The sequence below is a fragment of the Mustela erminea genome, chromosome 17 (genome assembly GCF_009829155.1).
Source record: "Mustela erminea isolate mMusErm1 chromosome 17, mMusErm1.Pri, whole genome shotgun sequence".
NCBI lineage: Eukaryota > Metazoa > Chordata > Mammalia > Carnivora > Mustelidae > Mustela > Mustela erminea.
The window spans coordinates 41,692,978-41,708,464 of NC_045630.1; the positions used below are offsets into that span (position 1 = coordinate 41,692,978).

Genomic DNA, 15,487 nt, shown 5'->3' on the forward strand with positions numbered 1-15,487 from the left:
CAGAGAAAAACAAATACCATATAACTCTATTCAAGTGTGGAATTTAAGAAACAAAACAGATGAATGAACAAAAAGACAAATTAAAAAAAAAAAAAAAAAGACTCTTAAATGCAGAAAACAAACTAGTACGTTGCCAGAGGGGAGGTGGGTAAAAGGATTGGTGAAGTAAAGGGGATTAAGAAGAAAAAAAAAATAGGTAACTGTCTACAGAAAAGGCTTTGGTCACTTTCTGTATTATATACTAAATTATTAGAATCGTGAGTTTGACTTTCATTGAATATTTTAAGACTAATAGTTGGAAATAATTCATCTTATGAGGGGCACAAAATGTTTAATATAGTTGAGCTGTTTAAAGTTTAAACTTTTAAACTTTTTCTGTTTAAAGTTGAGTTGATCCAGAAATCTCTCCCAAGATGTTATTAAGTGAATAAAGTGGGTAGCAACATTATAGCATGATGTAATTTATATATTAGAAAGGTTTTTTCTGGGGCATCTCGGTGGCTCAGTGGGTTAAAGCCTCTGCCTTCGGCTCAGGTCATGATCCCAAGGTCCTAGGATCGAGCCCTACATCGGGCTTTCTGCTCTGCGGAGAGCCTGCTTCCTCCTCTCTCTGCCTGCCTCCCTGCCTACTTGTGATCTCTCTCTCTCTGTGTCAAATAAATAAATAAGATCTTTTAAAAAAAAAAAAAAAGGTTTTTTCTATTTGTATGCAGATCTATGCATAGGAGAAGGTTGATTAGAAGGATGAACACAAAACTTAACAGTGGTTTCTTCTGAGTGAGATATTAGGATTTGGGGGAGAGTAGTTAAAGCATACTTTATTTTTATTAGTTACCATACAGTACATCATTAGTTTTGATGCAGCGTTCCAAGATTCATTGTTTACGTATAACACCCAGTGCTCCATGCAATACATGCCCTCCTAAATACCCAATACTAGGCTCACCTTTCCCCTCTAAACCCTCAGTTTGTTTCTTGGAGTCCATAGTCTCTCATGGTTTGTCTCCCCCTCCGATCCCCCGCTTCACCTTTCCTTTCCCTCTCCTAATATCTTTCATGTTATTCCTTATTCCCCACAAGTAAGTGAAACCATATGATAATTGACTTTCTGTGCTTGACTTATTTCACTCAGCATAATCTCCTCCAGTCCCATCCATGTTGATACAAAAGTTGGGTGTTCATCCTTTCTGATGGCTGAGTAATACTCCACTGTGTATATGGACCTCATCTTCTTTATCCATTTGTCTGTTGGAGGTCATCTCAGTTCTTTCCACAGTTTGGCGATTGTGGACATTGCTGCTATGAACATTGGGGTGCATATTGCCCTTCTTTTCACTACAACTGTATCGTTGGGGTAAATACCCACTAGTGTAATGCCAGGTCATAGAGTAGCTCTATTTTTAATTTTTTGAGGAATCTCCACACTTTTTTCCAAAGTGGCTGCATCAACTTGTATTCCCACCAATAGTATAAGAGGGTTCCCCTTTCTCCACATCCTCTCCAACATTTGTTTCTTGCCTTGTTAATTTTTGCCATTCTAACTAGTATAAGGTAGTATCTCAGTGTGGTTTTGATTTTAATTTCCCTGATGGCTAGTGATGGTGAACATTTTTTCATGTGTCTGTTAGCCATTTGTAAGTCTTCTTTGGAGAAATGTCTGTTCATGTCTTCTACCCATCTTTTGACTTATCTGTTTTCCATGTTCTGTATATTTATATTCTTCTGCATTAATTGTTTAAGAATGTTAATATGTAGTTGCATGACTGTTTTAACCAAAAGGAAAGAAAGCTTTTAATTGAAATTTATTTGGTATCATGCCTGGAATATGGTAACAGATTTATTGCTGTTTCATCATCATAAATTCAAAAAGAAATGATCATTTGGTTACTTGGGAAAACTCTCACTATGCTGACATCTTGTGGCCAACAACAGTATCTTACTGAAGTATTTTTTTTTCCAGCTTTATAGTACATAATTGACATACAACACTGTATAAGTTTAAACTATGCAAAATGATTACCACCAGGGATTAGCTGACACCTCTATCATATCACATATTTACCATTTCTTTTTTGTAGTGATCTACGCCTTCAGCAACTTTTAAGTATACAATACATATCTCGTTAACTATAATCATTAGATCATAGTTCCACTTATAAGTGGAAGCTTTTACCCCTTAACCAAAATCTCCCCATTTCCTCAGCCTCCCAGTCCCTGGTGAATACCACTCACTCTATACTCTGTTTCTTTAAGTTCAGCTTTTTTAGATTCCATGTATAAGTGAAATCATACAGAATTTGTCTTCTCTGTCTGACTTACTTTACTTAGCACAATGCCCTCAAGGTCCATCAGTGTTGTTGCAAATAGCAGGATTTCCTTCTTTCTCGTGGCTGAATAATATTCCACTGTATATATGCACCACATCATCTCTACCCATTCATCTATTGACAGACATGTGGGCTGTCTCCATATGTATCTTGGCTATTGGGAATAATGCTGCAGTGAACACAGAAATGCAGATTTCTCTTCAGTCCTGTTTTCAGGATAATACAAATACAAATATAAATATAAATATAATAAATTATATTTATTTCATATAAATACTCAAAAGTGGAATTGCTGGATCCATATAGTAGTCCTATTTTATTTTTATTATTATTATTTTTTTAAGATTTATTTATTTATTTATTTGACAGACAGAGATCACAAGTAGGCAGAGGGGCAGGCAGAGAGAGAGGAGGAAGCAGGCTCCCCGCTAAGCAGAGAGCCGGATATGGGGCTCGATCCCAGGACACTGGGATCATGACCTGAGCTGAAGGCAGAGGCCCCAACCCCCAAGTACCCCTTATATAGTGGTCCTATTTTTAATTTTTTGAAGAATTGCCATACTCTTTTCCACAGTGGCTGTACTAGTTAATATTCCCACCAACAACGTACAAGGGTTACTCTTATCTTTTTGATGATAGCCATTCTAATAGGTGTGAGGTGATATCTCATTGTGGTTTTGATTGCCATTTCTTTCATGTTTAGTGATATCAAACACTAAGGTCCTTAAAATATTAATGTGTCAGTTGACAATTTAGTTGAGTGTTAATGTTTTTCCAAAAGATATAGACAGCTTTCAGTTAACTATACTAATAGAATGGAACCTAGGGCCAATACTTTAAATATAATGTTATACTTTGGGTTTAGAAATTATCTGATGGAGATAAATATAAAGAAAAATTATAAATCATGATGATCTTTCTACCAGAGATATTCCCTGTCCTGTCAACAGTTTGGTATTTTGCCAACTGATCTTTGTTGTTATGTATTTATTCATTCATTTATACGTTCATTCAGTAAGTATGTATTGGCCATTTATTATGTACTATTTTAAAAACTGAAGATATATGGGATGCCTAGGTGGCTCAGTCAGTTAAGTGTCTGCCTTCAGCTCAGGTCACGGTCCCAGGGTCCTGGGATTGAGTCCAGCAAACAGGACTCCTGCTCAGTGAGCAGCCTGCTTCCCCTCTGCCTGCTGCTGCCCCTGCTAATGCACTCTTCACCCTCTCTCTCTGATAAATAAATCTTAAAAAAATAATTTAAAAAACCCTCAAGATATGATGATGAGCATGATCTTTGTCCTTCCAGACTTAATAATCTGATGGGTAAAATGAGGAATCTGGAGAATGTGGTATTAAATGAAGCTGGAGAAATTAAAAAGAGACTGAATCTTGTACCCTCTACCCTTCTGTAGCCTATAGTCAGTTTCCCAGTGGAAGTGGGGGGAGGGGTGTTGGATTTTCTAAAGTTTGTTTGGCCTAATAGTCAAATAAAAAGCTATTGTGTTCTAAATGAGAGCTGAAAACAGTTTGAATCAGAGTGATTATGATGAAGATGGAGAGAAGTGGGTGGATTCCAGAAATATTTAGGATGCAAAATTTGCAGGCTTTGGTGATGAACTGCATAGGGAGAGGGAGAAAATAGGAGGCATCAGGGTGTCTCCTAGGCTTCTGGTGTGCACACTGGGAGAGTGATGCTATTCATTCAGGTAAAACTGGAATAAGGTCAGATTTGTGGGGAAGATCCCTAGTTCAATTCCAGACATTTGAGGTGCCTTTGAGATGCCTTTGAGATATCCAAGAGAAAATGCTCTCTAGGCCACTTCATATGTAAGTACAGTTAATACATTTGGGAGTCATTTGGTAGCTGTTGGGCGTGAATGGCAGTTTCCAGTGAGGGGAGACATCAGGAGTAGCAATGCTGCTGGGAGGTCAAGTAAGATGGAGACTGAAAAATCTGTTTGATTTAGCAACAAATATAAGTCACTGGTGACTTGAGCCAGTGCTGTTTTGGAGGAATGATGCGCCTGGATGCCAGACTGGAGTGGATTAGGGAGCCAGAAGGCTGAAAGGAGATTGTTAGCATAGGTCTGCCTCAGAGAAGTTTAAGAAGAGGTAAAGAAGGTGGGAGTGAGAAGAAACTTACTGAGTGAAGGTTTCATTTCGTTTTTCATACGAGAGATTTGAGCATTTTAAAAAGCTAAGTAGGAAGGATTCATTTGAAGGGAAGAATATATAGGAGAAAAGCATATAATTAAGAATGTAAAGTTTCTGAAGGTTAGCACGGATGGAATCCAACACAGCATTTAGGATAGTAAGCATTCACTTTTTCTAAAAAAAAAAGTCACAAATTACAACAACTGCTTAAAATAGTGTGTATTGTCTATAAATGTTTGAGTATTCTGGGAATTTATAGTTAAAAGCAAATGCTGAAATTAGAAGACCTACCAAATTCTGTTCACCATTATGCCTTGTCTTCTGTAACAGTCTAGACTCCTACATACAAACACCTATCTGACAAGTCCATTTAAATGTCTAATGACTATCTCAAAGCTATTAACTCAGCATTCCTTCCACTACCTATTTACCCCAGTCTTTCCTGTTTCATTAAATGGTATTACCAGTTGCTGAAGACAAAAACCTGACTTATCCTTGATTCTTCTCTTTCCTTCACTTTCTACAAACACAATAGCCTTCTGGAACTATCAAGTAAAATATAAATATTTGAAAGTCACCAGCTTAAATATGAGAAAACAGAGTACATGAACTCTAAATGAGAGTGTATAGAGCTTTGAGGATTATTCATAATCAACAGGTAGAACTGGGGTACCTGGATGGCTCAGCTCTTGATTTTGGCTCAGATCATTCATGATCTCAGGATTGTGAAATCAAGCCCCTGGGCCGGCTTCTCATTCAGCAAGGAGTCAGTTTGAGATTCTTTCCCTCCGCCCTCCCCCCACTCCTGGCTCACTTTCTCTAAAATAAATAGATAAATCTTAAAAAAAATAAAAAAACAGGTAGGAGGAAGGCATGGCATTGGAAAACACCCATCTTTCCAATGATAGTTTTGAAAACTAAAATTTAATATGAAATAAAACCTCACTTATTAAATACTAATTTGATAATTTTATTGATGCCGAATTTAAAGGCATATTATTTTAAGTAATTATAAAACAGACTTTGTATAGTGCTAATTTTTAAACTTGCTAGATGCCTACAATTATGGTAATTCTTCATGCTTATAACTTTTATGATGTATGCATCCTAAAATATAATCTTGTCTTGGAAATGTGCTTTTGAGGACCCTCAGTCTTTTCTTATAATTTTAAACTATTTTAAAAATTACTCACATTTTCAAATATAAATCATAAAAGGCAAATGACTTTGTTAACTTACTAATAACTTTTCAAAGTTAGGTTGACATATTGTATAATGTTTCTGTATATACATTTCAATATTATTAATAATTAGCCATAATGATCTAGTCTTTTGGTTATTTCATGCCTGGTTGAGGCTAGCATCATCAAGCTTGTAGATTAGATACCTGATTAAGTTTTGGAGAAATTTCTAGGAATCTGGAAAGAGCTTTTTTTTTTTTTTTTTTTTTTTTAAATGATAGCCACTCTTCAGAGTGTCATAGGCTATTTAAGTTGTTTGTATTGACTTTGGATGAAGAGTGCCTTATACATAATCTCAGGTTCTCTGGTTAGAAGTACCTATGCCTGCCACATAAATTGGACTACTGTTCTGGATATATAGAGAAAAGCAGGAAAGAAGTTTTGAATGGCTGTTATAAATTTTACCTATAAGCATGAATATTATATCCCAGATTTAATAGCCTAGAGTAGAAACACTCCAATGATGAAGGAATGAGATTTAAACCTATGTTTTAATAGGTAAAACCAAAAAAAATTGTATTTGTCATTACTTTCTGGTCAAGTCTTACCTGACTTTTCTCTTTTTCTTAACTCTCTTACGTAGAGTAATTATTTGGTGTTCATGGCTGAGCTCTTCTGGTGGTTCGAAGTTGTGAAGCCCTCGTTTGTGCAGCCTCGTGTCGTTCGTCCACAAGGAGGTAGTAGGTGTTCCTGGAAACAAGGAAAATGGAGAGTTTACCTAATCTCCCCTGGTTATTCTGTTTGAGGGAATCTTATTATTGTTATAAAACAGCCGTTAGCCTTATAAATTCTGAGTATTTTAATATTTAAAGCTACTAAGTTGTCTGTGAGACGGATGATATAGGAGAGAACAGCTTTGAATTTGAAGCTTTATGTTGTGGAATTTTTAGCTTCAACTCCTTGCCTGCTTTCTTCTTTTTGCCTCTCTTACCCCCATCTCTAGCTTTTATTCCCTGTTAGATGCTGTGTTTTTAATATTGTTACCCAGATTCCATTTAAATGATGGCATGGCTTTAATCTACAATTTGAATTTACCTTTAAACCATAAAAAGGTTTATATACATATTTTTAAGCCTGGTATGTTTTATGATCATTACATAGCATGATTTATTGATTGCACATAATAAGAAAACTAAATTACAAAACGAAGGGGTTACCGTAAAGATCCCTAGAAATAAAGAACAAAAAATCTTCCTGTTTTTTCTCTAAAGCAAATTTTCCTTTGGCTTCCATCATGAAATGAGAGGTTTATTTCTATTGGGGGAAAAGGATTATAAATACAAGTTTAGCTCCACTAAAGAACTTTTCTTCCAGCATAACTACAGGACCCCTCCTTCTGCTGCCAATGGCTGTCCTGTGAAACAAAAACACAGTTATTGTGCATCCCAGCCACTTAGCTGCTCTTCTTGGCTCCAGATTTTTGTATTGTTCCTCACCATTACCCTTATTTCTCTTCTATCTCCTCGCCCTCACAAAACAAAACAAAACAAAAAATTAAAGAAAAAGATCAGGAAGGGGGGAAAAATATATAGTCAAGGGAAAGGCATGTCACTGTAGTGAGTAGAATGAGCTTGCTTCCAGTGTGCCCACTGTATCTCAGGCAAAATTCTGTGAACTATGTAATAAAGAGTATTTCATCTGTTCAATTTCTAAACTGCTTAGGGCAAATTCTGATTATTGAACCATTGTGTATCAAAGTATACCTACAAAGAAGTTAAGATCCTTCCCTAAGGCCATGTAATAAAGTCAGGTGTCTTCAGTAATTATCATAAACCATATTTGTACAACTTTTTACAATTAATATAGAATTTTCACTTACATTGTGTTCTGTGATTTTTATCTGTGAAACCCACTATTCAAAATATTCAACAGCTATTACATTAGGTCTCAAAGGCAAAATGTAAATGGAGTCTTCCCCAGAGTTATTTACAAAAATAAGAACTCTACGGGGGGGGGGGGGGGGGGGGAGTGTTAATTACTGACCAGTGAAATTCTTTCTTAATTGATTACCAAAATATCAATTATTTCATAAAGAAACAAAAATTACCATGTTACTGAAGTTCCGTGAAAGCTTTAGCAAAATCAGACATTCAGATTTATTTTTAAATATCTATGTTTATGTTAGGCTTCCCCCTTAACCTTCCCCCTAATTAGCCTTAATCAGGTGAATTTTTTCAACCAGAACTTCAAGAAGAATTTTAAATTTTCCCTTTGAAAATTAAAGAAGAAAATTTTGAATATGCTATAATAAAGGAAAATGGAAATTCTTGAAATGGTTGAAACATGCTAAATACATCATTTTGAGGCTTGCATCTTCTATTGTAGCTGAACCTGTGAACGATATGCCTTCAATTCCAGTCTTGAATGCGGCCAAAACAAACATCTTGGATAGTTCGTGTAGTTCTGACTTCACTTCAAGGTAGAGTCCAGAATGACTTCATTTTCACTGTTTCCATCCCATTTGTTAATAAAATCAAAATAAAATGTCATTAGTTTTTAACTAGCTTACAGTATTACAGCTTGTTTTAACATAAATGTCATTGAATTTACACAGAAACAATGTTTCATACATAGGCTTTTATGAATCATACTCAAAAGTGGGAGAATATGTTCTGAGGTTCAGATAATCAGCTTAAAATCAAACTTTTGCTGTAGAACTTGTTTGTCATTGAGAATTGCTTAAATGATAGGGTGGGGGGAATTTTAAATTTCTATCTGGGTTTTTAATTTTTTTTAATTTTTTTAATCTTTGAGGTAAACCTCAACGTTTGAGGGGAACCTGCTATTTTATTTTCTGGTTACTGTAGCTAACCAGAGATCACAATAGAATGTTTATTGTAATACTGAATCTTTATATGTGATGCTTTAGTTCTTAATATCAGGAACTGAACTGAAAATAAAAATTTAGTATCAGGTTAATCCTGACTTCTGACCCAAACATATGATAGACCCATTAGTTTGTTTAAAAATGTTTTTCAGCAGATCCTGTAAGTAGCATTTTAGGTATATTTATTAGAACCTAAAATTTATATTGACTTTGGACTCCCTAATTTATCTGGTTTTTTTTTTTTTAAGTTTAAAATTGTTGTATTTTGTGGCGTTTTAGAAATCCAAGCAGATCCATTAAAAATACATTTTTAAATTGTTGAATAGGCAACTCAAAGTACTTTCTTTATGAATTCTTGGCTTAACATAAAAATAGGAACTTGTTCTGAGCTGTCACCTACCTCACACATTGAAGAATTTTCTCTCTCAAGTGGGTGCTAATGGGTGTGAAACTGGAACACTGACAGAACCCTTACGGTACTCTCACTGCCTTTGTAGGGCTTCTCACCTCTGGACTGGCTGATGTCTGTAAAGTACTTCCTACTGATTACCCTCTGGTTTATTACTGTGGCTTTTCTTAACTACTTCCATTAACTTTTCTATTCTGTATCTATGCCTCAGATTTTACAAAAAGAGATTAAGTTGGGATATTGCTGATCTAGGAGCTTCTCTGTATTTTTTCCCATGGGAAACTTTTTTCTATATTAATTTTCTTGGTGTTTTCCTGGGTTGATTACATAGTGACATTTCCTTCCTTGAAAACTTAGAAAACATTCAGTAGTCTAGGTTATGACTACTGTACTAGTAAATCTTTAAAACCTCTGAAACTTTTTGTTTCAAGGCTAGATCATCCCACAGTTAATGTTTCTAGGAACCTTAGTTGGACACTCTTCACATTTCTGACACTGGAAAATGTCTTCAGGCCCTCTGGAAGCCTCCTCTCTTTTCTGTTTCTCAGATATTTCAGTGGCTGCTCTTACTCATTTTTCCTAGCAGATGGATGTCTAAATTCTTTTCCTTGAAGAGACACTGTGTAGCTGTCATTCTAGGATCCTACTAATCCTCCCATTTCTGTAAGTCTCCATGTGGTCCACTGGAGTTCTCTCACTGTAGAACTTTCCAGGAAGGAGTCAAAAGCTTCCACTCTTACTGAGAAAACTGTAGTCACATGTACAAATGTGAGTGTCCCTAACTAATGAAGTTATGAGGGGAAAACAAATGAAGAAGACAGGCAAAGCAAGAAACATTTGTAGCAGCTAATCCACATACTTGACTACTAACCTACTCAGCAGTTACACCAGATCAAAATTTTCTATGCAAATGTAAAAGTGTGGCAATTAATAGGATTTTAAAACACTTTAGCCATTATCGGGAGAAAAGTGAATATATCTTTATTATTAACTTGTGATTCAGGATTAGCCTCCTCTCCGAGCTATAATGGGAGAGTAGAACAGAGGCAGTGATTTTAGAGGGAGGGTTAACATAAACAGACATGATGGGGGCAGGTGAGTACTCCCTGACAGTCTTCTGAAAATATGAGCAGTTTAGGGGGGAAAGGCACATGGAAGCAGATAAGCATTTGCTTTGGAGACAACAAGGTTATGCAAGTTCTTCAGGTATTGTTGCCTTTAGAAAAGCTCACTGGTTAAGCTTTTATTAAATAGTAAGAACAGAAGATTATTGTTTCATTTGAATCTTTTGGTTGACTTGTTCATGTTCTCAGTTTACAGTAGCCAAAAGATAATGTGATCTGTAGGGGGACTACAAAAGTCACTACATACTCCTGTTCCCCAGTTTATGCTCAACTGATTGGGGGTGGGGATGTGTAACTTCTGCACTTGACTATAAGTTAGGCTGCAACAGACTTGAAAGTTGGAGAAAAATTAAGTTCAGACCAAATGTCATGATAATTTGAGAAACAGACTACCCAATCCCTTGCATTAATTTGAATGGGGTGGAATTAAGAAATAGGAAAGCTTCACATCGTTATAGGCATTGAGGTCTTTAAGGTGCAGCTCAATATATTAATATTAACTTTGATGTAACTATTAGAGATGTATAGACACAGGTCTGGGAGCAGGAAAGCTATCAGGATCTTTTACAAGGGTTTATTTTACCTGTAGTTTCTGGTGATTTAAGTATTTCCAGCTGATGACTTTCACTTAACTTATTCATTTCTCAATTTTTCTATTTATAAAATGAAAATAATATGCCATATCTTATCTCACAAGGACGCTGAGATGTGTATGAAAATATTTCAGGCCTTTTGACTAAAAGACATAAAATACATAAAGATACATATACTCATAGAGTCAGAGGTGATAATGTTTCTAATTTCAGCCATTCTGTATAAAGTTTATATTAAAGAAAAACGTATTAAAATGTTTTTATTTTACCTTGCAGTGGGGAAGGAGCTGCCTTTATGCACTCTCATCATTTGCCTTCTAGACATTCACGCCCCCAAGCTCATTCTTCAGCTTCAGGTAATATTTTTGAAAAAACCTAGGTTAACTGGGAAATGATTGAGAATAAATATAAATAAAAATATGCAGGGTTTTTTTTTTCTTTGAAAAGTATTGTATAGACACTAAAAGGTTGATTGATTTCTCTGTGCTTGTCTTTCTTAATAGAATTATCTCTGTTTCTCCATATATACCTACTTTTTAATGCTCTTAATGACTCCTAAAATATTTGAAATCTGTTAAGCTGTAAGTTAAAATTTTTTTATATACTTTCAATGACTGTTTCTTTTTCACATTTGAAGGAGGAATTAGGAGGTCTTCATCTATGTCCTATGTTGATGGTTTCATAGGGACATGGCCCAAAGAGAAAAGGTAAACAAAGGGAATTATTTTTAGTATATTCACATTATCAATAAATGCTGTTTATTGAATTGCTGTATTGTACACCTTAACTAGTATAACATTGTCAACTATACTAAAGTAATTAAAAAAAGAGAAAGAAATGCTAATTCTATTTTGTTGATAGCCAAGTTGCAATTAGTACCTCACTTTGAAAAGGGCAATGTAGGCAGATGACTGAGCGTTCAAAGGGGCTAAATGTTAAAGGTAGCCCAGTAGCCCTGTGCTTACCTTGAGTAAAATGGGAAAAGAAAGGAAATACAAATTTAAATAATTGTTACAGATCATTTCTTTTCTGGGCGTGTTTAAGGATTTTCTCTTCGAATGTTTTTTTAGATCATCGGTGCATGGAGTTTCATTTGATATTTCTTTTGATAAAGAACATACTGTACATAAATCCACTCCAAACCGAGGAATCACTCGCTCTATTAGTAATGAAGGACTTACATTGAACAATAATCGTGTATCTAAAAATATTAGGAAAAATTTGTCCTTTAAGCCAGTAAATGGAGAAGAGGAAGCAGAAAGCATTGAAGAAGAGCTTAATATAGACTCTCACAGTGGCCTCAAGTCGTACACACCCCTTAATACAAATGAACTGAATTCCAACGAGAATATTCATTATAAGCTTCCAAATGGAGCTTTACAAAATAGAGTACTTCTAGATGAGTTTGGCAATCAGATTGAGACACCAAGCATTGAAGAAGCATTACAAATAATTCATGATACTGAAAAATCTCCCCATACATCTCAGCCAGACCACATTGCTAATGGCTTCTTTCTTCATAACCAGGAAATGAGTATCCTAAATTCAAACATCAAGCTAAATCAGTCTAGTCCTGATAACATAACTGATACAAAAGGTGCCTTGAGTCCCATAACTGACAATACTGAAGTAGACACTGGAATTCATGTTCCTTCAGAAGACATCCCCGAAACTATGGATGAAGATTCTTCTTTGAGAGATTATACTGTAAGCTTAGACTCTGACATGGATGATGCTTCCAAATTTCTTCAGGATTATGATATTCGAACCAGCAACCCCAGAGACGCTTTGAGTCCTTGTCCAAGTACTGTAAGTACCAAGTCCCAGCCAGGTAGCAGTGCTTCTTCTAGTTCCGGAGTTAAAATGACCAGCTTTGCCGAACAGAAATTCAGGAAACTGAATCATACTGATGGGAAAAGTAGTGGGAGCAGTTCTCAGAAAACTACACCAGAAGGTTCTGAACTTAATATTCCACACGTGGTTGCTTGGGGACAAATTCCAGAAGAAGCAGGCCTTCCACAAGGCCGGGACACCACCCAGCTGTTGGCCTCTGAAATGGTGCATTTAAGGATGAAATTGGAAGAAAAGAGGCGTGCGATAGAAGCCCAGAAGAAGAAGATGGAGGCGGCTTTCACTAAGCAGAGGCAGAAGATGGGAAGGACGGCATTTCTTACGGTGGTGAAAAAGAGAGGGGACGGCATTTCCCCTCTTCGGGAGGAAGCAGCCGGGGCAGAAGATGAGAAAGTGTACACCGATCGAGCCAAAGAAAAGGATTCCCAGAAGGCGAACGGACAGAGGAGTAAGTCTCTGGCAGATCTGAAGGAAAGCCTGGAGAACCCTCAGGCCAAATGGCTGAAGTCTCCAACCACACCTGTTGACCCAGAGAAGCAATGGAACCTGGCAAGCCCCTCGGAGGACACTTTAAACGAGGGAGAGATCTTAGAATATACCAAGTCCATTGAGAAGTTAAATTCATCTCTCCATTTTCTACAACAAGAAATGCAGCGCTTGTCACTTCAGCAGGAGATGTTGATGCAGATGAGGGAGCAGCAGTCCTGGGTGATTTCACCTCCTCAGCCCTCTCCACAAAAACAGATCCGAGACTTTAAACCTTCCCGGCAGGCAGGCCTGTCGTCAGCCATTGCGCCCTTCTCGTCAGACAGCCCCCGCCCTACCCATCCTTCCCCACAGTCTTCCAACAGGAAGAGCACATCTTTTTCTGTTAAAAATCAGAGGACTCCTAGGCCAAATGAATTAAAAATAACGCCTTTGAATCGAACCCTGACTCCCCCTCGGTCTGTGGATAGTCTTCCTCGGTTACGGAGGTTTTCACCAAGTCAAGTTCCTATTCAGACTCGGTCATTTGTATGTTTTGGGGATGACGGAGAGCCTCAGTTAAAGGAATCCAAACCTAAGGAAGAAATTAAAAAGGAGGAACTGGAATCCAAAGGGCCCGCAGGGCAGCATGTGCATAACCTGGAAGAAAAGGAGCTTAAGCCTCTTGAGTCAACGGTTTCTGAAGTCCTGTCCCAGCCCATCACGGAGACCGTCCGACTTACGCCAAATGAGGACCAGCTGAACCAGCCTGCAGAGCCTCCTCCTAAACCTGTCTTCCCTCCGGCTGCTCCTAAAAATGTTAATCTGATTGAAGTTTCCCTCTCAGATTTGAAACCTCCTGAAAAGGCTGATGTAGCTGTTGAAAAATACGATGGAGAAAGTGATAAAGAACAGTTTGATGATGACCAGAAAGTATGCTGTGGATTCTTCTTTAAGGTAATAATAATAATCTTCATTGTTTGGGGGCATCATCATTCAATGGGTTTGGTTTTAGCCAATGTGCTTGCCTCTTTTAGTAGTAGTCCCTTTTGTTACAAGCCTGCCACTAACCCTGAAGTACATTAGGGGCTCCCCTTGATGGACTGTACTAACATCCAAGCACACTGAACAGTCTTCCCTTCACCAAGGTCGTGGTACATGTTTAGATATGCTGTTCTTACTCCTCTGCCTCTCTTCCTTGCTTTTATAAAAGCCTTTTAAAAAATGTGAAGCTTGGGGCGCCTGGGTGGCTCAGTGGATTAAGCCGCTGCCTTTGGCTCAGGTCATGATCTCAGTGTCCTGGGATCGAGCCCCGCATCGGGCTCTTTGCTCAGCGGGAGCCTGCTTCTCTCTCTCTCTCTCTCTCTCTGCCTGACTCTCCGCCTACTTGTGATCTCTCTCTCTGTCAAATAAATAAATAAAATCTTTAAAAAAAATAAAAATAAAAATAAAAAATAAAATAAAAAATGTGAAGCTATTTGGATCTCTTCAAAGAGCTGTCAGTTTGTAAAAAGCACATAATTTGCATTGTAAACAAGTATATTTTAGGTTTTTTAAAATTTTCTCTCCTTGTATGTTTTGTTTCTTGAAAAAAGTTTTAAGGGATGCCTGGGTGGCTCAGTTGGTTAAGCTTCTGCCTTCGGCTCAGGCCATGATTCCTGGGTCCTGGAATCGAGTCCTGCATCTGGCTCACTGCTTAGTGGGGAGCCGCCTTCTCCCTCTGCCTGCTGCTCCCCCTGCTTGTTCTGACAGATAAATAAAAATAAAAATCTTTTAAAAAAATCTTTAAAAAAAATTGACCAGATAATCTGGTAAGGTGAAACATTTAAAAATAACATATGTAGTTTGAACAGAAATAGCTCCTTTGAAAGCACTGGATAAATGTCTAGCATAGGACTCCTAATCGCAATATTGATATTGGATACTGTAGCCAGCCAACACAAATACTGAACAATATCACCTCTTGGTGGTCAAGCTCTTAAAATTTATTATAGGTACTAGAAAAACACAAAAAGCTTAATATTTTTAAATTTTTCTAATTATCCATTTTCTTCATCTTTATGTTTTCCTGTATTTTCCAGATTACCTATAGGAAAGAATTTTTTTTAATAATCAGAAACATGTGTATCTATTACTCATGTTTCTTTTTTAATTAAGGAACTAAAGTAAGATCATCTCTGATCCTGTCTAGCTCCACAATTTTGAATACAGAGGAAAAAAGGCAGTACTCAATAGCCTTTATCACTTATAATTTAATTTATAATTTACAATTTATTTGTAATTTATAAATATAATTTATAAGATTTTATGTTTATAATTTAAGATTTTAAATTGAAACAACAGTCTTACAGGAATAAGAACCCAAGAACATTGACGTGATTACAATCACTAGTTTTACTTTTGGTCATTTAATGTTGGAAATTTGTAAATTAAAGTTGATCTGAGGGTGATTGCCTGTTAGACCCTTTTAGAGTTGAGAAATTTTAATGTAAGTCA

At 36.7% G+C, this 15,487-nt stretch overlaps 1 protein-coding gene and 1 long non-coding RNA gene across 6 annotated transcripts in view; one reads left to right on the forward strand and one right to left on the reverse strand.

Annotated features, from left to right (window-relative positions):
* CAMSAP2 (calmodulin regulated spectrin associated protein family member 2) overlaps positions 1-15,487 on the forward strand; it is a 118,552-nt gene that overhangs the window by 93,739 nt on the left and 9,326 nt on the right. For all 5 annotated transcript variants that reach the window (XM_032317065.1, XM_032317066.1, XM_032317067.1 and 2 more), the window contains 5 exons: positions 6,306-6,399; positions 8,048-8,141; positions 10,952-11,031; positions 11,313-11,382; positions 11,746-13,948. In XM_032317065.1, coding sequence (XP_032172956.1) covers positions 6,306-6,399; positions 8,048-8,141; positions 10,952-11,031; positions 11,313-11,382; positions 11,746-13,948 — 2,541 coding nt within the window. The remainder of the gene's footprint in view (positions 1-6,305; positions 6,400-8,047; positions 8,142-10,951; positions 11,032-11,312; positions 11,383-11,745; positions 13,949-15,487) is intronic.
* LOC116575692 lies at positions 6,323-10,945 on the reverse strand. Its single transcript, XR_004279917.1, has 3 exons — positions 10,666-10,945; positions 8,017-8,168; positions 6,323-6,412 (listed from the first exon to the last, which is right to left on the reverse strand). It is a non-coding gene; the product is annotated as an uncharacterized LOC116575692 (long non-coding RNA).